The following is a 26084-nucleotide window of genomic DNA, read 5'->3' on the forward strand; positions in this document are numbered from 1 at the left end:
CCCCACTCTGCTATGTGCAGGCACACACACTCACACAAACACAGGCACACACACACAACACAGGCACACACACACACAAACACAGGCACACACACACAACACAGGCACACACACACAACACAGGCACACACACACAACACAGACACACACACACACAACACAGGCACACATACACACGCACGTGCGCCCGCCCCCACAAACACTGGGGCAGAAGAAGTATTTGAGGTGTTTGACCTTGTATGCCTTTAATATGGAACAGAAAATTACAACAACAACACTTAAATATTTTCACATAGCAAGAAGAGCTTTTCTCCGCTTACGAAAATAAAAAAGACAAATAAACAATTTGTTCCTAAAGACGATGGTCCCAAGATCCAAAAGGAAACCGGATGTCTGAAAATACTTTGATATCGTCGTGCACAAACACGCGGATGGAGTGCAAACGATAAAAATATCTTAAATTCAACATTCGTATCCTTTACTTCTTTTCACAAACATTGTTGTCTTTTATTTGAAAGTCGCTATATCATAAGGATGAAGTAGCCATATGCTCTGATAATTCCTGTCCTGCTGGACTCAGTCTCTGCAAAAACGCAAATGTGGTTTCTCACGGAATTCAAATTAACTGCAATGCCAGTCGGGAATATTACCCGGATGTATATTTTCACTCCTGGTTGAACTCAATCCATCATTGCCCCCACAACAGTAGCCTATATGTACATTAGTATACTGTATACCACCTTACTTTATATTATAGCTAGGTGTGACAACAGCGGCTAAGCAAGCATAGGTAAAGAAATCAGTACAGAGAGTAGTAGACATAAATATTAAATCATACACTAAGTAAATATTAAAATATACAAGTAAATGTGCTAATTGTTTAACAGTATAAACAGCAGTTTACACTGATACTGCACACATTTGTCAGGAAAGATATACATGTATACTTAGTGGTTTTCTTAAAAAAGGATACTTACAAAAATATTCGCAGGAACAACGGAGTGTAGCAACATGTTCATAACAACATTTTGACGCTTTTTTGATATTTAAAATGGATATACCGACATGCATTATTTTTAATTCTAAACATGCTGAAATATGTACAGCTTGGGTCTACTGGCAGTTTGAGGCAGGCTGTCTATAAAACCTCATTTTCATTTTCAAAAGGTGAAAAGAAGCCATCAAATGGTGTGATCTTGTGTGGTGTGGGAGGGTGGACTCTACAGACGTGGTTGGCACCGAGCTCTGGTGTGATGCTGCTCTCTACAGGAGGAACAGAGCATCTACCTGTGATTGTGCTGAGTTGCCGCATGGTATATGCAAGATATATGAATGATGTGTAGAACAAAGAGTAGTCACGTGACGGGCCTTGACGTAAACTTGACGTGACAGAGGGCAGTCACGTAAGAAAACGCTGTGAAAGCCAGGAGCAGTGACGTACAAATGGTGTGTGAGACAAGGGGCAGTGACGTACAAATGGTGTGTGAGACAAGGGGCAGTGACGTAACAATGGTGCGTGAGACAAGGGGCAGTGACGTAACAATGGTGTGTGAGACAAGGGGCAGTGACGTAACAATGGTGCGTGAGACAAGGGGCAGTGACGTAACAATGGTGTGTGAGACAAGGGGCAGTGACGTAACAATGGTGTGTGAGACAAGGAGCAGTCACACAGAAGTCGACCACCTGGGCGGATTTTTCCCGAGACTACCCCATGAGGAAGTTCTACAACGTAATGTGCATAAAACAAGTTTTGTCTCTGTAAATAACAGACACGTCACAGTCATCTCACACCAGTCAAGCTTCGAGAGAGGAAAGAATAAATAAACAAATGATGTCACCTCTTATCCAATTATCCACAATGCATGTAACAACAACAGACTTAGGGAAACCCGTTTGCCCTTCTTTTCTCGCCCCTCTACCAAACGTGTCATGGAGTGAGCTCGGCTTAAAATAAGATTTATCTGCGGTGCTCGAGCTTTTCTAGATATATTGAAAGGTATTTTGAATTCGTCAGTATCGTGCATATCTTTCTCTCATTCGTTCTCTCACTCTTCCTCTCCCACTTGCTTTTCACTCTCCTCTCTCACCTCCCTTCCCTCCTCATACATATTCATGCTTCATCTACCCTCAGAATGTCTGCCTGGGTCCCTAAGTCACCGCTTTGAGTAGAAAACGCGCTGAGACACCATCATCCAATAATGTTCACTTTCGAATGGGATTTGGAACCCACTCCTCTTGGGCCTGCAGTGTTTCAACGACTGGAAGTCCGTCCAGATGTCAAGGGTCTTGTCGTACAAGTACTCTTGTATCTCATCCAGGGGCTGGCACCACCGTTTAGGGTGTAGCATCACCCTGACTTGCAAACGGCCGCGATCTTCACGGAAGCAGGGAGAATGTTTTGTGGCAGTGTTGAATCGGAAGGGTACAAGGTCTATGATCAAGTAGTTGGCGCCGATGTCCACGCGAACCTTCTCCACTCGGCCTTCAATGTGAATTTCTGTTTAAAAGAAACAAAAGAAAAAAGAATGAGGTCTGTCGTGAAATGTATGTGAAAGAGAATGTGTAGTTTATCATATGTTTTGACAAATACAATATAAAACAGCATTCGACATTCAACGGATTTTTCCAGATGTAGAGTGCATTAGTGTCAACATCCGGGGCAACACAGGTAAGCCCGCTCGTCAGTCTTTTACCTTTGTTGCTAAGTGCCGGAGCAGGTGCGCTGTCCAGAGCGCGAGGAAGCTTCTTTCTGCACAATTTCAAACTGGCAAATTTGGCGTGGGACTTTAGAGTGACTTCCCCTGATGATAAGTCACATGACATGACGTCAGGCATGTACGCCGTGTTATTCCGGCAACACTGGTAGCCAGACCGTCGATTCTTGGTAGAAGAAAGTCCGAGGCAAGCTGTGTAAGGAAGGAGATGAAATTAAAGTTAAAAAGTAAAACAAACAAACTGATCTCTCTTGTTTCTAACGACTCTCAAGCTTTGGCTTTATGAAGTGGAGGAACGGGAATTTTTAACGATAACAATTTTCATGTTGACAGGCGAATGACTTCCTCCTGCACAAAGACTAAGTACATAAAGCGAACACTCCTGCCATCCCAATACATCATCATGTGTATATTTATGTATCTATATATCCTTAAACTAATACAGGTCTGTATGTTTAAAAAAAATCCACGTTTCGTAACCTTTTGGTGGATGGAAGCGAGGTGTTAGAGGCCAGACTTATTACGGGATTAAAGGATGTGTTCTCCCCTCCCACTGCGCTACTTGGGTACAAGGTTCGGATCCCAGTGTTCCACCCACTTGACTGTTCGCACTTCCCGCGATTCTTATTTTGCTTGACTGGTCTAGTGCATGATGGGATGTGAGTTCTGCGCGACTTTGTAGACAGCTTTGATTCCAGGTATTCCCACCCGTCGCTGTTGTGAGATTCGCCTCGCTGGGCGCGCGTGCGTCATCCGTCAGTTGAGACGGAAATAAGTTTATCTCGTCTTTGTCGAGCCGATCATCCAGTTCCCACAGAATATTTTAAGACTTAGATAGTCGCTCAAACAACGGAAAATACTTTCGGTTTCGTAATGCCTCGCTTTTCGTGAGACTTTGTGTGAAGTCTACTTGCAGTGACGACTTGCTGTAGTTTGCGGATGTAATGTTATCTAATATCAAGGGTTTGAATCACGTGAACAGTGCTAACCATTATCTTTTACCCAACCGGGTATCTTTGACAACGTGATCCATGTAATTAGTGAAATAGTTTATTTGTACAGTCACTGTACCCTTTAGATTGCCTAACTAGTGAATCAGTTGGTCGCAACTTGGATCATCACATGAGCCATTTAGTTTTTAGTCCTAACTCCTTCATTATCAAACTAAAATAACCTAAATTAAAGGTAACATAGCTAAGACTATAGAAACAGATGATAAATGCAGAAAAAAAGCAATGTGCCCGAGACGGGATCTGAACCAAGGACATTCAGTTCTCACTATACTGGTGACAGGCGCTAACCGTATCGCCACATGGAGGAAATAAATAGATTGCGGAAGGTGTTCCTTGATTAAGGCGATGATGTGAAGACTTCCACTAGAGAGGACTATGAAAGGTGTTGATGAAAACATTCTCAATTTTTAAATCTCGGCTTGTGTTCGCCTCCCGCGAGGCCATTGTCCTGCCTGCGACTTGCGGAGTAATTAGCTCTGAGCTGCGTGGAGGGTTTTCCCACATGGCATTTGTTAACTTGCATTTCATGAGTGCTCCTGGTCTATCTCTGATGTACAGCACAGTACGCGAGGACGGACAAAAAAAAAAGGACAAGTCAAACAACAACTGAGACTTATGAGATATTTCGCCCTCCGGGTAGATAAGAAGATCGTTTACAGGTACATAAGCATGTAAGTTTGCCTGTGGGATTTTTGTGCTCATTCGAGGATGTGGAGTGCGTTGGTGTGTGTGTGCGTGCTTGCGTTGGAGATAAAGATATAGACTCTGTGTGTGTGTGTGTGTGTGTGTGTGTGTGTGTGTGTGTGTGTGTGTGTGTGTGTGTGTGTGTGTGTGTGTGTGTGTGTGTGTGTGTGTGTGTGAGACAGAGAAAGTTGGGGAACAGAGACAAAAGCTTCAATATGAAAGGATGTGTGAGGAAGCGCACGTGAGACAGCGAACATCCAGCGCCGGAGTTTGTGCGCCAAGGGTTTTTCTTTGCTGAAGTGTTTTTCCCCTCACCGCCTCCCCCTCTACCTCCCACAAAAAAACCCATCAGCCAAAAATAAAGAAATTTTTCAAGTTTGTTTAGACGGAAACTAGGCACGAAGTCCATCATCAACTCTCTTTACTTCATCAGATGTACTTCACCGATATTTCTGACCGACAGAATTACCCGGGTATGAAGTCGTGACCCCCCACCACCATCCCCACATTTAGCCACATTCACTGCGTACACACCCGGCGATGGGTTTCTCAGTATCTCGTATATATGGGGAAGCTGAGTGCTTAGAGCGCTGAGGTCTGAACTGAGAACACGCTGGTTCAATACCCACTTAGCGCAGAAAATTTCCCCCACTCGACCCAGCTGGCGGGAACGGGTACCTGACTCCAAAGAGGGTTGGGGGGAGGTAAAGCAGTGGATGTAAAGTAAACAGAAGATGTGCCCCGAGAAAAGTGTGGTCTCTAACAATCACTTATCCCTCCAACGACCTGAAAAAGTTAGGGGATGATCTTCACCTTACCCACACATAAAATAACGGTTAAGTACCCTTATAACGTGAAAATAATGGAAAGGGGTGTACAGGATTCTGTTTATGTTTATGCTTGTTAGCGGGTAGGTCACAACCCGTGTGCATGTCTAACAACTGTAACAGGATAGTCTGAGCTGTGACACCATCGAGACTGATATCAGTGTCCGCCTACACCCTGCCGCCTCTTCCACCACAACCTATTAGCAGATAATCAGCATTTACCTGTTAAAACACAAGGCGGTTACCGCAGTCTTATCACAGCGCATCCACGCACTGGGTTTTGTTTTTGTTATTTTCCCCCTTCTTCAGACAAGAATATTCCACCCAACGTGACATCTCTCCTTTTATCAAATGTTGTTTCAAAGGGAGTGACTACTTTTAATCATCACCTGCACATCACGAGCCGACAACTCCCATCTTCCCAACTTCCGGGTCAAGCGAAGTTTTGAAACATGGGAAAAAAAAAATGCTGAAGTTGTGTGTGTCCGTGTCCGTGTCCTCAAATATCCCTCTATCTGTATCTGACATGCGCTGTATTCACCCACCCTTTTAAGATTTATGTATTTCTTTTCAGATTTTTTCACTAATTCTTGTTATAGTCGTTAGTTCGCTTCTAGTACATTATGGACGAGAGTGACTGACCTAACAGTAGGACCAGTTACCACAAAACACTTCAGCCCGTATTTTTGTCGGATGAAACTTTTTACCGGCCGGAGATAAGTCAGAATGTTTATTTTTATTCTGTCAAGCTGCTCTGTCTTTTATCTTGCGAGCTGCCCTCGTTGGTAGCCAATAAACTGCTCAGCCCCAGTTTCCCCAACAAGCGGACATCCGTGGTTCCCGACGACCGTCTCACGAGGGCGAGCTTGCTGACATCTCGACCTGCAGTCGGAACCCAATCTCGACCCTGTGTGAGCCAAAGGGTGGATCGTGGAACGGAGCCAAAAGGGCGCGGGACGATTTGGACTACCGTGGTGCTTTATTTAGTCACCCTCGAGCGCGAGAAGGTCGAACAATGATATAATTTACCGCCTATGACATATGCGAAACCTTTGTATTCACAACATGGAGTAAAATGTCTGTGAGAACAGTTTTAGCGGGGTTGGGGCGGGGGGGCTGAGAGCTGGAGGATACATAATGTTGCCAAGAATTCGTAATTCTGGGGAGTTCCGATCCCAGTTTTAAAAAAAAATTACTTATGACGACTGGAAAATACAGTGTGCTTGCGTACTTGCCCTTTGCTCGGTGGACTACAGTGTATTTTTTTTTTAAACTCTGCAGTGAGTTGGCAAGCGCGTATGCGCGTGCGTTTGCTCAGAAACCCGACTTTCTCACCGAACGAGACAAAAACAAAATGAGTACAAAAATATTCACAAAATATACCAAATACTCACTTGTGCCCAAGGGTTCAAAGGCTGACCCAGGGGTCTAATTTCCTCAGTTTTGGAGTCACAATAGTGTGTGGTAGAAGATAAGTCGGCATTCTCCGAGCTCGTACAGCAACACCTGTCGTGTGAACGATGCATTTTTGTTGTAGGTATATCAATGTCCAAAGGAGCAGTTGATACTTAGGTCGCTGTTTGTAGTTACTTTCTCTGCAAATCAGATTAGCTCTACATCAGTTTGACACCATAATTTTGACTTTTTAAAAATTCCTTATTTTATATTATTGATAGGAAAGTATAGCCCCGTGTGTAAGGACTGTAAAGTTAGAAAAAATGTTCATGGCATTTGGTTCAGAACAAATGATGGCATAGGGGAAGATAAAGATGTTAAGAAAACTATGGATTTAACATAAAAGAGAGACAGCAGTTGAAAAATGTTATAGGCAAAGGGATGTATGTCCACCACCCGGACACACACACGAGGGTCACGATTTAGCGCGAGACACTGATATCTTGTTAGTCTTGGGTGTGCCTTGGTGATGGAAAGATAGGTCAGATATCTTCTTAACTTTACCAGTACTGTCAATACAGGGATAGACAATATCCGCGAATTACACCAAAATAATCACCTGGCGATGGTGCAAAGTCGGTGTCTGATTCAGCAGCATGACTTTTCACCGAAAGTCAGGTAAATAAAGTAAATAGAAAATACCCACGAAATCAGCAAAAAACTCACTTCTGATGGAAGGGAGTGGTCTAAGTTCGCCAGTGCTGTGGTTACAGTTGTGTGTGGTAGAAAGATAATGTCGTGCATTCTCCTGAGTTCGTACAGCAACACCTGTCGTGTGAAGGATCACTTTTTGTTGTAGGTTTATCATTTGTCCCAAAGGAGCAGTTGATACTCAGGTCGCTGTTTGTAGTTATGTTCCCTGCAAATCAGATCAGCTTTGCACTAAATGACACCATGATTTTAATTTTTTTAAACCTAACGTAAACCGTTCGTATTTTATATTATTTGTCTTGATAGGAAGGTAGAGCCCCGAGTGTAAGGATTGTACGTTAGAAAAAAATGGCCATGGCATTTGGCTCACAACAAATGATGGCACAGGGGAAGATAAAAAATGTTAAGAAAACTTAGGATTTAAAATAAAAGAGAGACGGTTAAAAAAAAAATGTAGGCAAAGGCATGTATGACCACAACCCCGACACACATGGTCACGATTTAGTGTGAGATACTGTCTGACATCCTGCTTGCCTTGGGTGTGAATAGGCCGATGCTAAGAAAGGACAAATATTTTCTTAACTTCACCCATTCTGTAAGTAAAAGGAAATATCCGTGAAATATACAAAATACTTACTTGAGGCAAAGAATTTACCTTGGTGATGGAAGGGTCGAATGTCGCCAGTGCTGGGGTCACATTTATGTGTGGCGAAAAGATATGTCGTGCACGTTCCTGAGTTCGTACAGCAACATGTGTCATGCGAGGAATCCTTTTTTAGTGTAGGTATATCATTTGTAGGAAAAGAGCAGTTGATATATTGGGATCTGTCTGGGATCGCTGTCGAGTCTGGAAATCAGATGTGTGTGAAAATGATTCGGTTTACAGCATCCAGCACGAGTGTCACACGCTATGTGTGAGATAACTAAATAATTCATCAGAAATAATTAGACACATGGATTGGCCATTAGGGCCTCATAAGCAACTTTCGTTATCTCTCACGGTTTCCCATCATTATAAAAGATAACAATTATAATAAAATGTGGATATGGTAGATGACAAAAAGAGAACGAAAAAGACCAGAAGACAGGCTTTGAAAAGGCTAAACCTAAGGTAGTGTATCGAGTGAGACAAAACAATAATGTAAAACATTGAAAAATCTTCCAACTGTTGTAAAATGTTTGAGACACTGCAGTCAAAAGGAAAAGGTAACGAATAAATATAAGGACTAGGAGGAGCAAAAAGAGTAACATAAAGAAAGAAACAAACAAAAGCGCACTGATAGACATGACCTACCAAATATACAACTTAGCAAAACAAGTCACAAACACATGAGAACACACACACATACACAACTACTCACCACTCAACCCTCCGAATGTTAAGGCGAAGACAAGAGGGATGAAGTTTACGAAGAGATCCATCGTGACAGAGGTCCACTGTCTCCTGGATGCTGCTCTGGTCGACTGGGTCCCTGAGCCCCGAACTCGCAGCTTTTATCACAGCCTGCCCCTCCCCCTCCTCTCAACTCCTTCCCGTCTTTTGTCTAAGTTGGACGAGAGTAATTACACACAGTGTTCACACCACCACCAGCGCACACACACACACAGAATTGCGTTTTTTCAACTGTCGACACGCCAGGTGACCAACCGTTACTCGACGCACTTACACGTAATCCCACGTGTTCACATTTATCAACGTTTCGACGTTTACTAGATCGACAGTTCGGAAATCCCTACCCCTCCCCCCTCACCTCTTTTATCTATGTAGATAGCTCTCTCTCATTTTTCTATCTCGTTCTCTCTCTCTCCCTCCTTCCCTCCCTCGCTCTCTCTTGCTTTCCTTTGCACGACTCTGTCTGATACTCTCATCCGGGTCGTTGCCCTGGACCTTCTGAACAGAAGCAGAGTACGTCATTGAAAACCCAGTGCGTGGCTGAAGTGCCGAGGCTCTTGTCGGACTGGGACAAAGCGAAAGTAGGAACGATGTGAGGATCGCTTCTTGTTGTGGTCATACGTATGTACTTACATGTTACCTACCTCCATACACGACTTTACAAGAGAATCAGGAAAGCATACACATATACACAGACAAATACAGTCATGCGAGGAAACAAGTCAAGAAAATAGATATAATAAAAGCCACAAAAAAAACAGGAATATATATATATAGAGCGAGAGTCATAAACAAACACATGCACGCACGTGCGCACACACGCATCTACACACAAACACTGAACATCTGTATACATGTAGACCTTTACTATCAACATTGCAATAATATCCTTTGGCTGGTGTCAAGAGGAGACTAGGACCGGAAAAAACAATTTGCTGAATCTGTAAACAAGTACCGGAAATGGCTATGTGATGACGTCATCATGACGTCACGGGAAGTCTTTCTGTGGATGTGCACATCGTCTCGTGCTTCGATTTAAGACTAACATAACGTCTTCAAAATGTCGCCTGTAGTCGCAAAACAAGAAGACATGTTTTGTGTCGAATCTGACGTCCGCAGAACAAAAACATGGGAACAGAGCTATGGTTGCTGGATGTTGAGGGAAACCCATGCAGCTACCCGGCCTCTAGCTTAAATTCTTCCACGGGTACCTGGGGTGTCGTGGGGACGTCAAGCCGGCTCGGTGGGGGGGAAGGGTTCACGGACAGGGTCTTTGCCGCACCCTTCATCCAGCGTCAGCTCGCCCTGTGGACGGAGGATCGTGTGAGTGTCGGCTCCTAGTGCTGGGCCCCTGTCTGTTACTTTTATCTCCGCGCATCAGGAAAGCGTTTAGTTGATACTGGAGTAAACAGATTAAATATTTAGCTTGACAGAGCCTGTTAGCGGGTGTAAGTTTGCCTCTAATTATTGGGTAGCAGGAGGAGTGCATGGAGGGGGAACCACGAGCTAGAGACAATGTCTGACAAACTTCTGATTGACAAACTGCTATTTTAGTCGATGACTCGCACCCACCTCAGGAATTTGACATTCAAGACGCATACAGGTAGGCTTCAAGTACCTACATATACAACTACACTTTATCTGCATTCATTTAATCCCGGCTGCGATCCAGATATACAATCAACTCATCAAATCATACACTAAATACAGATTTTCATACCGCTGGCTCTTATTCTGGTTCGTCCTTCATGCATATATTTTTTTAATGTAGCTTTGCTTTCCGTTTTAATTCCGACAATTTGAATATATACAGAGTTTTAATACTTGTGAGAGTGACTTTAAGTTCCAGCGTAAATGATTACGAATAGAGAGCTAGAATGAGATGGAGACAAAGTTTGTATATATACAAAGTGGAAGCGGATAGCCCAGTGATTAGAATGCTGGCGTCCAGGAGAGCGCTGGTTCAATACCCGACTAGCGCAGCGAACTTGCTCCACTCGACCCAGCTGAAGAACGGGTATCTGAGTCTATAAAGGTTTTAATGAAGGTAAAGCAAGGAGGGAGAGGAGATGGGCACCGCCCTCACATTTACAGTGTGAAATATTTTTAAAAGTCGACTTCTCTAGCTATTTCGTTGAAAAGAGTTCTACAGGATGCAAGTATGTCGGTCTCGCTCGAAATCTCGGCCTCGTTTTCGTCCTCGTAAAGCAGACACGGATGTTCGATTTCTATATTTATTTGTGTGTCAAGTCGGTCATATGGGGTCATATGGGGTCATTACCTCCCATTCCCTGATCTCCATTCCAGACAAAGATCTATGACCGCTTGCTCCTACCCCGAGCGTAGTGATCCACTTCGCAAAGGTTTCTGTGAATTCTTACCCGCAGTGATCAAGGTCGGGTAAACAACTGGGTAGCTGGTCCTGTGCGCTGTCTGCCACTCCCGGAGTCGACTGAAAAACATGGCGGGGATGTAAGCACGCCCAATCATGAGTGGACACATATTTTCTTCACCGACTTTTCTGAGGCAGACAGAAAAACAAGTTTTTAAACTCACCTGCTTTGTCGACTAATCACAGTTTATTCACACTGCTCGCTGTCTCTACGCAAGCACTTGCTTCTTTAGTTTCACTTATTTATTTATTTATTTATTTATTTATTTTAGTTTGTGGCAGATTTAATTTCATCCTACTTTTACAACCTGCCTTCCTAGGACCGTTGTCGAGGGAAACAACTGCGTGTAATGTCTTTTAATCTTTAACTGAAATAAGAAACTTGCTAAAGAAATCGCAGATGACATTTGACCTCGTGACTTAAGGTGTGCTAATTAAGTGCTCATTTAGCTTTCAGAAGCCCTTGCCGATCATGAAACACTATTCAAACAGTTTGTTTGTTTGTTACAGTTTTAACTCTGTTCTTTAGCTTTTGTTCCTTTGGGGTTTTTTGTTTGTTTGTCGACCTCAGTGACCTGTGCGTCACACAGGTAAATAAATACCACCGACAGGTTTCACCATCAGTGTCTACTGTAATGTGCGGTCGTCAGAAGAGATCACTCTAGCGTGAAATTCTTGACACCGAGATGAATGGAAACACCGGCTCTCACCCCCACAGGAGTGAGCAAAGCAGACACGAGGTCTTAAAAAAACCCGAACCAATAAAAAAGACAAATATTTTACAGGTGGAAACTGTGACAGTCAATGCACACAAGGACTGTGTTAAATTAACGGACATAAAGCCCGTGAACTTTTGGTGGTTGAGAGTGAATGTTTACTTAACTTTCAATTCACACTTCTGACTCGCTACAAACATACTTCCTCTCCCAGACAAAGGTAAACAAGAAGGTTTGTATTTAAACACTTTACTACAGCTGCAATAAATTACAGTCTAAACAGCATGAGGCAGTTGACATAAAACAAGATGCTGTCAACTCTGGCCTCCAATAACATTTACAAACCAATGTAAACAAACAAGAAAAAAAATTCTCGTTAAGAAATGCGTACCAATGGCAATTAGTGGTTTAACGACTTAAAGATCTGGCGGCGAAATTTGTCTAATGACTGGGTAAATTCGGACTAGTATTTGGGTGAATAGCCCCTTAGATTATTGAGATATAAACCTATCAATTTGTATTCATAATTCACTTGAATATGGAAAAATATTTTTCAATAATCATTAGAAGAAAATTTGCACCTTAGTAGGTCTTTAAACCAGAGTCGTGCGCTGCTCCATCCAATGTTTGTCGTCCCCGACCTCTTACCTTTGACCCGTGCACAGCACCACGGCGCTGCTAGAAATATAGTTCCTCTTACATTTGCCCTGACTTCCTCAAACCTTGTCGAAAAATACTGCGACTGATTTTTCTTATCCGTTGGTTGTTCATGTTACTGATATTATGACATAAATGGACTGCGCTCCGTGGTGTGTGAAATATGAAGATGAGCTCATGTCTATAAAACACAATAAATTACTATTTGGACACAAGTGAGCAATTTGTACACATTATTCTGACAGATGTGTATCCTGAGAATATTCACACATGCCTAATTACCATTTAATAATAATGATAATTAGTAATCATGTCTTTGAGAACATTTTTACATTCCAATCTTGTTCATTTCGGTATCATTTAAAGATAACAAATTTTTGATGGACTATCTTGCAGGTGTAAAAGTTGAGAGAATAGGAAGTCACCAATGGTCGATAGGCAGGATGACAAAAAGCATTAATAAAGTAATACATAATTCCTTAAAATTTTGCAGGTGAAGCCCATCATTGTTGTCGCCGTCGTCGTCTTCGTATTCTATTTTTTCTTCTTGATTTATAAAGCGCAGAATCTATGTTGGGAAGTGACTGGTGAAGGATTAGATATGGCAATAATACAGCAATTAATGCGGGACCATAGAAACCAGTTTTAAAGATATGTAAATTGTGCAAAAATATACAAAAATATCTGCCCATAATCGTCATGGCTTTGCATCAAAATAATGAATTTATCAGGGTGCTTGAAAAGACAAATGTTTATATTAAAGCTTAGTAAAACGGGGGATGGGTGGCTGCCAGGAACAAGACAGTTCATATAAATGCACGTTTTGGTGTTAAAATGAGCAAAATAAATATTCATCCAGACAAACGACATTCATCTCATATCTCTAAAAGACTATTTTTAGAAAGTATATTTACAATTCGTCCTGGTCATAGTACACATATGAAATAATATTTAGGAAAAGTACATTAACAAGCTGTAACACAACTGGTCATGATAACAGACAGAAAAATAGAATATGTAGTGGTTCATGGTCATGGTCATGGTCATGTAAAGGTGGTGATGATGTGTTACTGAAATGCACGCTGGGAAATCATCATCCAGTGATGAGAGCTTTCCTCTGGAATCGTCAAGATCCAATGCTTTTTTGCTTTGAAGAAACGGGCATGTGGGGTGCTTACCCAGATGTCCAGAGTCTTGTCCTGCATGTAATTCTTCACATCATGTAAAGTCATACAGTCTCCAGCAGCGGGAAGATGCACCTTGACCTGCAAACCCATCTGGCCTGTGAGTTGAGAGGATGGAGGTAGCCCTCCCGTCAGGTTCGTGATGCTGAAAGGCAGCAGGTCGATGAAGAGAAATGTAGCCGACATGTCCACCCGCATCAAGTTCACCCGGCCTTGAATGTGCACCTCTGCCAGGAAGGAAAAAAACGGGTTTTCACATTTATTTGTGACGATTTCTGCCAATAAAACGCCAAGCTTTGCGGTACTATCACTACCCAGTTTCCCTCAAACTTAACATTTTTTTTTAAACTGTCGTTTGACCTGATTGGTTCTTTAGTAATGATAGTATCTTTTGGTTCAATTGTAATTACTAGTAATTCAGTAATTACTGCTAGATGAGTACTACTACTGGCCGGACTGATGCGCATGCAGACTGAGACCAAGATAATTATGGCTGCGCCCAATCTGGATAAGGGTTTATTTTATTTCTATTTCGCCAACTGCGATAGCTAGATACAAAAAGAAATTGCCTTATATATGTCCATAACACTGTTAAATAAACTGGGCTGTGCATGTGTATGAGGCTAGAGGGGGGATGCACACGCAACATTTCAAATGTTTGTGAGAGAGACTGAGCAAAGATTTACGTGGATTCTGGGGTTACTGTAAGAAAATGCTTATCGTGGACAAATCTTGGCAATTGTTGGGTGGACGGTGTCCCAAACCTACTGCATATTTGTTGTTGTTGAATGAGAACGGAAGTTGTGGGTGGATGGCGGATGGTGGGTGGCGAATGGCGGTTGGTGTGCGTTGGAGTGCGTGGGTGTGTGCGTGGGCGTGAGCGGGGTGCCTGCATCTCGTGATCTAACGGGCGTCAATGAGATACTCCAATCGTACAAATGTTAAAAATAAGAATGATAAAATAAGCGAATTTTTTTAGGGGTAAGGGTAGGCTGCTTGCTGCGTGTTCTTGACTGGGATGGGGGAATATAACCTGACCGTTATCTCCAGTTCAGTTTTTTAAGTCCTGACCAGACTTAAGGTTGTGAAGTCTTAACCCGACTGATAAATTGTGGACATTATTCACATGAAACCTTTTGAATGTTTTTTCTTTCAGTTTTCTTGTATTCTGTTATCTTTCTGTCGTGGCTGGTGCACCGGATCTAACAGAATTTCAAGAGGGGCGGCAACTGAGGAAAGACTGTGTTACTAGAGTGCTTATTAATTTAAATCGTTCCAATTGTAATTTTATCTCATTTCTTTGGTAAATCATGCTAGCTGCCTTTAGATTTCTTCTACTGACTTTTATTGAGGGTTCACGGCATTTCAAAAGCTGCACACACTTCACGTGCTTGTGGTTAACAAATAGCTAAGCTCTCCTATTTCGCTCTTACTGTAGCCTCACCTTTGTTGTGAAGTCTGATGGCAGGACCTGTGTCAGGACCTCTTGGCAACTGGTTCTTACACAGCTTTTGGCTTCGAAATTCTGGGTCCTTAAACAGAACGACCTCCCCTGTCGACGAGTTGCAGAACATGTAATTCCGCAGGAAGGTTCGGCTTCCACAAACCCCAAAGCGATTTTCCTCCTGCTTTCTGTTTTTCTTTGTATTCAGGGCTTTGATGTTCCCGAACATACAGACGTGAGTGCTTTTTCTATACGATTTGCATGATGTGTCGTCGTCTTGGCAACAGCAGTCGTCGTCTGAAGGGTCCTCTTTCTTTACATGTACTCTCCGTAATGGTTCGATTACATGTGATGTAACCATCAACATCAGCGACTGTAAGGAAAAAAGTAATGTTATGATATTGAAAACATAACACTTGTCTCTGTTTTCACCAACAATTAACCTAACAGACCGATCACAAAGATGAGGGGATGAGTGGGCGATGTTTCCTGCATCGTCGGACCTCGACCGGAATGAGAGGATGTGTTTGTGCGCCGGCATGTCAGTCTGCTTTTCCTTTGTTAGTTCTCTCTCACTCCACAGATTATATACTTCCCGTAACTCCTCCTTGATAGTTCACAGTTTTTTTTAAAAGAAGCTTTGCACACTAGATCACAAGTGAGACATTGTAAGAGACCTTGCCCTCGTCGCCATGACGGACAGAAACTGATGAGTGTCATTATTAATGCCTCCACTTCCCTCCCCAGTTGAGGTGGAGGAGTTTACTGACTGTCGTTGTTAACAATTGTCATCATCTTCTCCTTTCACAAGCTTACTTTTCCTTTGTTTGTTCTTCAGCTGGACTGGACGAACATCAGTTTCTGTCCGTCCTCGCGGCGAGGACAACCGGCGCTGGAGCATCACATCACAAAAAAGTGACAGAGACAGATCTCCCTCTTGTTTATTGTCCTCGCCGTTTTTAAAAAGCCTTCATATAAATCTTTCCCTTAGTGTAGTGGCGCGCAAACACACAAGTGAAAATCAAAAGTTGAATAACAAAAAAATAAATGTATCCGAGACAAGAATCGAATCTGCAATCTTCGTATTCAAAGCCTTGCCTACTTCATCATAGCAGCTTCACAGTTACCAGTTAATCTTTCGAAATACGACATTTTGACAAAAAACGACAAACTCGTGTCTACAAAGAAATTCTTTTCGCAACATTCTTTATCTGTTATCACTAGAGGAAGACAAGAGAGAACGAAGGAGGTGTGGAAGAGACCGAGTGAGCCAGGTGGCAGGTGTGCTGTCAGGCTGTCAAATTAGGGAAGAAACATCGATAGTTCAAAATAATATTTCACTGATTCAGGACACTGTCGTCACGCATAAATAAGTTTGACTTGAGTGACTCAAAGATTCACAAAATCACAGCTGGAAAAAGTTCATACCAGGTGGCTGGGTTAGTAGAGAAATAAATGGGAAATATGGCAAATTGTAAGTGGAAATCATAAACAGCCTGTTTGTATATTTGTACAAGATGATAACTTATAAAGAAAAGAAAGAAAATCATGGTCAGCATAGGTACATGATGCTTACTGTGTGGGGCGGCCCTGCTCCCCTTGAAGTCCAGACAAACGACAAAACAAAGAAACAACAACGTGGATCTCATTGTTGCTGGCTCTCAGTCAACAAACATGATGGCGAGTTCGAATCTCTACTCCTCCTTTTATTGCTACTGCCCTTCCTTGACACGTGACTAGCATATGAGCTGATGTCTACTTAAAAAAAAAAGGATTCAAAGACTTTCTTTGCATCAATATATTCTTAAGTGTCTTGTAATTTTGGAGGTAATCGGAAAGACCTGTCTGATTAACTCAGAACTAATGAAAGTGAAGATCATTCAGTCAACTGAGGGCCATCTCGCGAACTGAATAATTTCGACACGTCAGCGCTTGTAGGATGCTCATGACAACCGTTGTGAGTAGAAGTCAAGAAATGGTCGAGTAAGCGTGGACAGGTAAATGAGGTGTTAACACGTTTTTCCGATCACACGATAGAATCATTGCTCGACCGTTACCTGGGTAAACGGAATGACACGTCATCGGTACGTGCAGGGCCCTCTGACACCAGGATGGTCAGTCTCAAGACACGTCATGGGTACGTGCAGGACCAGGGTGGTCCAGTCAACAGCGCACTTCGCGGCCCATCCCTCGCTCGACTGGTTGAGTAGACGCAGCAACCATCGTCTCTCCTACTTTCGTTCTTAACTAGAAAGAACTCATTGCAAACCCCATAAGTCGAGAAGGGAGGAAAAAAAGTTGGCATCACGTGCGGTTCCCACCACCTGCCATTTGCAAGTCGATTGTATCTCATTGAGCTCTCTCTTCCGAAGAGAGAAAAAAAGTAGAAGCAGTTCTTGAAGAGAGTGCAAAAAGGGACAAAAATGTTGCTTAGTACGTAAACAAAATAATGAAATGCGTCAAAATAATAAATATTTCACACACGTGTAGACTAAGATATAAATAATGATACGAAATAAATGAACAGAACAAAATTTATTTTTTTTTGAAAAAAAAACCTACTGTGCCAGGCCATAAATGAACATATTGCAAAGCCCCATGCTCGTGTTTACAACGGAATTTCCCTTTTCACAACATTCCTTTATCTGTTATCACCAAAGCAACAAAAAAGCAGTTGTCTTCAGCATCAGCTGTGTGCAGCTGTCACTCACAGAGTCGCTTACTCAGCTCTTGGGTTCAGAGAGTGCACGGTGAGAGAATGGGATTTGAAAGCGAGCGGTTTTGATGAAACAGAACAAGAAATCTTGAGTAGAATGGAAAATTTCCTCTGCGAATGAGAGAGAAAGTGATGAGAGAGAAGGAGGTCTGTACAAATAGTAGTGAATATGAGAGTCATCTGCGTCGGTGTGTGTTCTGGAATGTATGACTTCGTTATGACAATGACCAGCTTTGGGAATCCCCGCGAGAAATTAAACTCTGGAAGTGTGTTTCCGATACAAAAATAAATAAAACAAGTGATAGTTGCAAGATAAAGATGAGAATAAATAAGGACAAGGTTGTGCATAATAGAAAATGTCTGTTACTTTATGACTGCATACCACAACTGCATTGTTTGCACCTTCTCTTATCTCTTCAGCATGTACACCCGTCAAAACTACTGGGGTGGCCACACCTGACACTGGTGTGCCGGGGTTTCGAACCCTTTTGAACCCCTTCACAATCCTCAGGTTCATCCATTTAAAGTTTAATACCTTCAAGGCTAGAGAACAGCGTTTCACACAAGTCTTCGCTACTAAAGCAAGATAAATGAAGATCATCTGATGAACCTGATGTATTTCCCACCTTCTGGCCATCATGTCCTTACCGAGACAGTGTGGACCCCACCGGATGTGATGTCACACGTCCATTCGCGCGCGGGAGCGATATTTTGCAGGACTTGCTGACTATAGGTGCAAATAGTCAACATTAAAATTAAACAATAAGATGGCGATGCTTTGGGGAAACATCAAAGCGGGAAAGAAAAAAAAACTGATCTTTAGTCATTATCGGCGATCGACAGAAGAACAAGTTTGATGCTTACCAGACGGCGCAGAGTGACTTCCCCTCGTGGCCAAGACAGCCAAGAGTGCGCAACAGGAAAACACTGTGAACATGTTCATTTGTGGTCAGAGTTGATCCCCCTGCGATGAGTGGTCTGCAACACCTGACTGCAGGCCATCTGGACTGCTTGCTATTTATGTGCCAAGCAGCTCACCGGAGGGAAGGGCAGGTGGGAAAGGGGAGGAGAGAGAATTCCTGGAAGACTCGGGAGGAGACAATGATGTCATCACATTCTGTCATGTTGTCGTCGTATTAGCCAATGAAAAGCAAGCTTACATCTTGCTGCACTGCCCCCTCACCATGTTGGAAATATACCGCTTAACACCCTCCAACCTACCATGTGTCCCCCTCCCAATAAAAATAAACCCAACAAACAAACACGAAACGGTTTTAACCTGTCTTTGTACATCCATACATCTACCATAAATTGAATTTCTACACTCTCTCTCTCTCTCTCTCTCTCTCTCTCTCTCTTCTACTTTTTTTCCTCTCTCTCTCTCACACACACACTTCTCTTCCCCCACTTCCCCCCACCCAACACATTTCATTCCAATGACATTCCTGGTTGTAGTGCTGGTCATCTAGTACACTGGAAGAAAAGCTAACCTAAAAGGCGTCATGTAAGCAAAACCGTTCTCAACGACTTGGTATATTATACTGCCGAACTAGGTCCAGGGTTTTTCCTAAATTCGGGTACAAAATATTATCATCTCAGAACGGAGGGCGGCGACTGTTTAACGTCACCCAAAACATCTTTGGCTTTTTAGAAAAATTCTTTACTGAACACAATATGCTTTGGTACAGTGGATTCCTGTTTTGTATTTTTGCAGAATAAGCAGGTATTTGAGGGATAGTGATGATAGGAAGTTGTGGGGTAGAGTTACCTCTGAATTAAAACGCCTGTGGTGTGCCTGTGCATTCATGTGAAAACAAACCGTGAATCGCTGTCAAGATGGGGGAGTCAGGTGTCGACTGTTGACGCTATCAACCTTTATTGTAAGAAACACGACACCTGATGTTGATGAAAGTGTTGCTTATGCTGTACGAGGAAACATTTTATGGCGCACGCGCCTTCAAGAACTCATGCGCACGCGCACTCGGGTATCAAACCACGTGACACAAATATGTCCGCCATGAAGCTGTAAAAAACCCGACTCTGTTCGCGGGCTCTTTCTGGATTTTTTAATTTTTTTTTTCTTGCCTTTGACAGAAGCCCTTATATTTGCATAAATGTTATGTTTGTTGTTTGTTATCGTGAAGCACTTGAAAAAAAAATTACTTTTGGCGTTTTCTGATAATTCGCTTCACTGTCGTTTTTGTAGAAGACCATGGCAATATCAGACAATGAGATGTGTGACGAGAGGCGGTGTAGAATGAAATCCAGGTCACATGTACAGAAAGCCTGTTCGTCAGCGGATGTGAAGGGAAGAATAAAGATAAAAAGTTACTGTAAAGTAGAGTATCAAGTTTTTACTCTAGAGTTACAGACAACTCTGAATATCTTGCGGCATAAACTGCGATGACTCATTAAAAACTGTATGTCGCAATGATTTCTTTCCGAACTGATAAGGGTTTTTTTACCCCTTCCTTTATCATCATTCTCTCTGTTAATCTCTATTTACCCTTTCCTTTATCCTCACCCTCTCTATTAATCTCTATTTACCCTTTCCTTTATCCTCACCCTCTCTATTAATCTCTATTTACCCTTTCCTTTATCCTCACCCTCTCTATTAATCTCTATTTACCCTTTCCTTTATCCTCACCCTCTCTATTAATCTCTATTTACCCTTTCCTTTATCCTCACCCTCTCTATTAATCTCTATTTACCCTTTCCTTTATCCTCACCCTCTCTATTAATCTCTATTTACCCTTTCCTTTATCCTCACCCTCTCTATTAATCTCTATTTACCCTTTCCTTTATCCTCACCCTCTCTATTAATCTCTATTTACCCTTTCCTTTATCCTCACCCTCTCTATTAATCTCTATTTACCCTTTCCTTTATCCTCACCCTCTCTATTAATCTCTATTTACCCTTTCCTTTATCCTCACCCTCTCTATTAATCTCTATTTACCCTTTCCTTTATCCTCACCCTCTCTATTAATCTCTATTTACCCTTTCCTTTATCCTCACCCTCTCTATTAATCTCTATTTATCCTTTCCTTTATCCTCACCCTTTCTATTAATCTCTATTTATCCTTTCCTTTATCCTCACCCTCTCTATTAATCTCTATTTATCCTTTCCTTTATCCTCACCCTCTCTATTACTCTACTGTTCCCTAATCTGCATTGTCCAATGTTTTCAAACATGCTTTCCATGTAAGAACGCAGCAGTCCGGAAGTTGATTATTTGTGGCAAACGGCTTCTCTTTGTTACTATTTAGATTCGCGATCGTTAATATTAAAGACACCACAGGAAGTAGGCAGCTAATTTTTTTTTCAATAATTATTTTACTTTAATTCTTATTGTACTTGATTTCCTAAAAGGAGAGGATGCGTGACCCACAAAACAAGACACCTTCACTTCCGGACCTCCATTCTTCCGTCACTCGCTCTTATCAGTTGTTCGCGGAAAGCACTGAAACACTCGGAGGTGAGGCTTTCGGCAGGAAACCACGCATCATTTAGTCTCGAATTAACTACAATTTTTTTTTATCAGCTGCATGCTGTGCTTCTACAAAAACTTTACTTTTTTGTAATGATATTTCAGCGAAACGCACAGAAGGATCCTTCGCGGTTTGGCATCGCATCCAGAATCTTCCACAACTCAGTTCGCTTGTTTGTCTATCATTTTCTGGTGGGATTGGCACCTTAACCTTGAGCTATGTTGCGTCACAGAGGGTCGCCGAGTTTGGGTTGTAGCCAGCCTGAATGTATCAGTGGAAAATACGCTCTGCCCACAAGAAATAATAATAAAAAAAAAAAGGCGACGGAATGAGAGGGTTGTTCTTTGCCCTGCGCATGAATGTCTATCTTCCCATATACCAGCTTCTTGCCAACCTCCGAGGAACGACTCAGAACAACGAATTAACGAGTGCCAACCATAACAGTTCCACAACAAAGTCTTGAAAAAAAATACATAGAGCGTTGCTTGAAAATCCACAGCACGTGCGTCTGTGAGTAGGGCAAAAAGGCAAAAAGGCAAAAAGGCAAAAGGCAAAAGGCAAAAGGCAAAAAGATAAAAAGGCAAAAAGATAAAAAGGCAAAAAGGCAAGGTGTTTAGCGCAGGCAATCAGTAGTTGCGAGAGAAGGGTTCCCAGTACTTAATCCCCAGAACACTTCATCCCCGACACTTCATCCCCTAGACTTTTAATCCCCAGACACTTCATCCAGACACTTAATCCCTAAACTAAATCCTTAACTATAAAAATTATGAAGTCAGCGAAAAATTTAATTGAAATTCAAATAATTCAAATTCAAATCATGCTTTTAACTTCAACGTCATTTGAAACATCTATAACATTAGTTAAAGGTTCTTCAACGTTCTTGAGTGTCCTGGGATGAAGTGTCGGGATGAAGTGTCTTGGAAGGGCAATGCCGACAAGGTGTTCACCGTGTCATCCTAAGTCAGAACCTCCTTCCACTGCCTTTACCTCCCGTGATAAGTCAGGTACCCATTCCTTCTGTGCAGGTACTGAATGGGGAAGGAGGGGAGAGAAAATTCGAGTTTCCAACCGCAGACCGAAGCAGGCATCGAACTACCAACCTTTCCGCTTCACATGCAGTCAAGCGCACTGTCCACAATCCTCTCCCAGGATGTAGTGCAACACGCATGCGCACACTACCTGTACAATGATCTCTGTTTACGTTTTCAAGAACCTTGGTTTGCTTTTTTCCCAGGGTTTGGGGTAGTAGGTGAGTTGAGATAACATGAACATAAAAGTTTCTATTGAGAGTTAGCAGACCGAGGCGCTCTATCGCAGTTTCTAGAACAATGAGACTCTCAAGGACTAGACCAGCCGTTCTCAACCTGTGGGACGTGCTTACAAGGGGGGCGCGAAGGTGGTCATTTTTTAAAAGTTTCTTATACCGGTATTAGTGAAATTAGCTTACATTGCTGGCTAAGGGGGGCGCGTGGACCTACCTTTGTTCGTCAGGGGGGCGTCACAAGTAAAAGGTTGAGAACCGCTGGACTAGACTAAGGTTAGACTTTTTTATACAGCAGTCGTTTGGGGTTCAGTTCGTTTTCTAAAAGCCCATCCTCCAAAGCAAAAAAAAAAACTCAACTTTTTCTGAGATCTAAATTTGATATTTATAAGCAATGTATTATTTATTTATTATTTATAATGAGATGTCAGCTGCTGCGTTTATCCTTCTGTTCCACCATTTCAAAGACCAGCTGTAACGGACAAGCATAACCGTTCGTCTGTTGATAACAGTCAAGAGATGCATGTATGCATTGATGTATTTACTATATATGTATTGTGTAATATGTATATGTATGTCTTGGTGTATGTACTGTATGTATATATGTGTGTGTGTAATGTGTGTATTGATATATTACTTATGTACGTTGTGTAATGTATGTATTGATGTATGTATTGTATGTGTAATGTGTTTATTGATATATGTAACATACGTGTATTATGTAATGCGTGTATTATTGCATTGTACTGTGTAATGTGCAATTTGTGTACATATGTATGTATGATGACCTCCTTTCTATAATAACTATTTTTTCTCGCTTTGCAGTGAACTTAGCACCAGATGGCGGGAGACACTCCCTGCTCTCCTAGTTCCCTACCTCAACCAGCACGTCCTTGACACATCATGTTAGTCAGCGCCCAAACTTTCGAAATATTCGATTAGTGAGTGTGAAAAAAATATCAGGTTCCTTTCATTATTCTTATCTCTTTTCCTCCATCTTGAAGGTCATTTAAGTGCGTCTGAACAAGGAAGGGAACAGATGAGGCTCTGTGAACACCTTTAAAAAATCCTGTAGCACGCGGTGAAATTGTTGTCTTTATGGTACAATCAGTCAATCATTCATTCAATCTCTCGATTTGTCTCTTGCGCCAGCAGCAATGGTTTTGAAGCTCTAGAATGCTAGTTAAACACTTATACAGCAAAACTATCAAGGTGTCGACAAAATGTAGTTCCCAGGCCTTTTTACACAGAAAACTCAGTGCATGTATCAAAGTTATTTGTTGCTTTATCTTTTCTCTCTCACACACACCCACCCACATCCACCCACACACACACCCATACACCCACACACACACCCACATCCACCCACATCCACCCACACACACACATACCTACACACACCTACCTGCCCCACACTAGTCCCGCCCCACACCGGACATCCCACATCATCCCAAGGCTGCTGCAGCCTCCCAACAAGATAACATTCAGGACCGTGCATGAGGCCGCCCATGTCAACACTATCACATGCAATCCCGGCCACAGAGGCTCCTGGAAGGCTGAATGCCATCACATTTACGAAATTGTTTGTCCTAAAGTCTAGATAATAAAAGGAAAATATGATTTAAATGAGTTTTCCAGTTATGGTTCTCACCCTTTCCTAGTATTGGTGTTACAACGTCGGCGGCAAACTTCCTGTAAAATATTTTCTTCAATGTCTTTTTTTCTTCCCCTCCTCCTCCTCCTACCCATCCTCATCCTTGCATCTTCAATTCTCAGAATATACGAGAACGGAAAAAACCCAAGAATTTTTCAGTCGTTTCCTTCAGCTTAAATGTACAATAAAATGGTGGTTTCTTGATTTGTAGAAAGGTTAGGTGTGTTAAACCTGTTTTTCAAACTTTTTAAATTCTGGAATATTCCTCCATAGTGCGTTTTTCATCTTAATTTGCATTTGATATTTTCCTGTTATCAAAGTAAGTGTCCTGCGACTTGTTTCTCTGGTCCATGTTGAGTTTTGTTAACTCTTCCTAGGTCTGACTTCTCCCTGTCCAAGCAATTTTTGGACAATGTATATTCCAGTGAACTGCAAATAGTACTTGTCTTACTTACACAAGTGCTAAAAACAAGCAGTTTACCGACTGCTTTTCTTTTCTTCTCTTCTGGCTTTGTTTTTGTTTTTGTTTTCTTTTTTAGGGGAGAGGTGTTTCTCTGAGTTAGGTTTTGCGGGAAGTGGGGATTGACTTTAAACAAATACTGACTTAAATGTTCTTTATATTTCTGAAATTATAATAGTAAGGTGACAAGCTGAGTTCACTTTTTCACACACTCATTCACTCATACTTTCTCAGCTCCCCTCCCTCAGGCTGACTTCTTCTTCCTCCCCTTCGTCGCCGCCGCCGTCGTCGTCGTTGTCATCGTCAGCTGGTTGTCTATGCTCTTAGTGATGTTTATGTTATGCAATAGAAAGTAAATTGAGGCAGTACCGCAAAAAGGCGGACACAGGACTGTTTGGTTTGTTTTCTGTTGTCTTGAAAAAAATCATTGCCAGTCTACCTATTTTTCTGTTCTGTCTTCTCAATGTTAAAGTCAGTCTGACTTTTTCTGCTTTGTCTTGTCTATACGAGGTCCAATCTGTCTATTTGCTCTTCTCTCTGCCTCTTTTTTTCGCTCTTTTTGACTCTGTCTTTCCCCATTTTTTTTTCCCTGACCGAACCACGATCTTTCCCCATTTTGTGTTCCGTCCTCCAATCATTATCATTCATCATAAGTTGTCTGCTAGATTCGACAAGCAAGCTTGACTCTCCCCTCCCGTACTTTCCATCTACTTGGACTCAACCTGTTCTGGCCATCTTTGCATGGTCATCGCCCCGACCTTCACCCAAGCCGCCAAACCCGCTTTTTTTTTTTCTTCTTTCTGTTTCTGAGCAATCCCCCTAGTGACGTCATCGTGGCAGGTGGTGTGTGTCGGCGGCGATGAAGCACAACGACGGTTTGTTTACACCTGAATGTCATCTCTAGAGTTTTTTCGTGAGAAAAGTGTCAGGTTATCGCTGGCTATCATATCTTTTATAAACTTCCACGTTCGTAATATTAAAGCGTTATTTTGTTTGTGTGTGAAGTACAGGGATGTCTCTGTGCGCTCCGTGGTGAGGATTGGAAACAGTAATTACAGTAACAACATGTGTGAATGCATGCTAGTGCGTATGTGTGCGTGCGTGTGGAGATTGGGGGAGGTCTGCGGGTTTTGTGTTCGTGGATGTGTCTGAGTGTTTGTCCTTCCAGCAACGTGCTTGATGTCGGACTGTACAACACCCAAGTCAATTTTTAAAGTAAAATTTCCCACTCACTTCAGGCCCAGAGGCCAGGGAACCTTATTCTCACATCACCAACAACAGTGATGTCATCACTAAGAGATTTCAGTACACACTTGTTTGGTCTTACCTACATTTAAGTAAACCTGTCAGTTGTAAACAAAGAGAAATCTGTTG

General features: G+C 42.2%; 1 protein-coding gene and 1 long non-coding RNA gene across 3 annotated transcripts; both read right to left on the reverse strand.

Annotated features, from left to right (window-relative positions):
- Positions 1-228: 228 nt before the first annotated feature.
- LOC112570935 lies at positions 229-9001 on the reverse strand. Of its 2 annotated transcripts, none has more exons than XR_003100721.1 (6): positions 8706-9001; positions 7982-8191; positions 7360-7552; positions 6633-6833; positions 2694-2906; positions 229-2497 (listed from the first exon to the last, which is right to left on the reverse strand). It is a non-coding gene; the product is annotated as an uncharacterized LOC112570935 (long non-coding RNA). The 2 variants fall into 2 exon arrangements; XR_003100720.1 differs by having other exon boundaries at positions 8000-8191; positions 8706-8992.
- Positions 9002-12078: 3077 nt separating this feature from the next.
- LOC112571255 lies at positions 12079-19093 on the reverse strand. Its single transcript, XM_025250129.1, has 3 exons — positions 18711-19093; positions 15131-15503; positions 12079-13913 (listed from the first exon to the last, which is right to left on the reverse strand). The coding sequence occupies exons 2-3, from the start codon at positions 15495-15497 to the stop codon at positions 13570-13572; spliced, it is 711 nt and encodes a 236-aa protein (XP_025105914.1). The 5' UTR covers positions 15498-15503; positions 18711-19093; the 3' UTR covers positions 12079-13569.
- Positions 19094-26084: the final 6991 nt, after the last annotated feature.

This window comes from Pomacea canaliculata, linkage group LG8, assembly GCF_003073045.1.
Source record: "Pomacea canaliculata isolate SZHN2017 linkage group LG8, ASM307304v1, whole genome shotgun sequence".
NCBI classification, from domain to species: Eukaryota; Metazoa; Mollusca; class Gastropoda; order Architaenioglossa; family Ampullariidae; genus Pomacea; species Pomacea canaliculata.

What these genes read in the sequence shown, in the direction of transcription:
- LOC112571255 (XM_025250129.1), bottom strand. Translation starts at nt 15,497, where the DNA reads ATGTTGATGGTTACATCACATGTAATCGAACCATTACGGAGAGTACAT. An exon ending in CATCAGACTTCACAACAAAG is followed by an intron (nt 13,914 to 15,130) that starts GTGAGGCTACAG and finishes CCTTCCTGGCAG; the next exon opens with AGGTGCACATTCAAGGCCGG.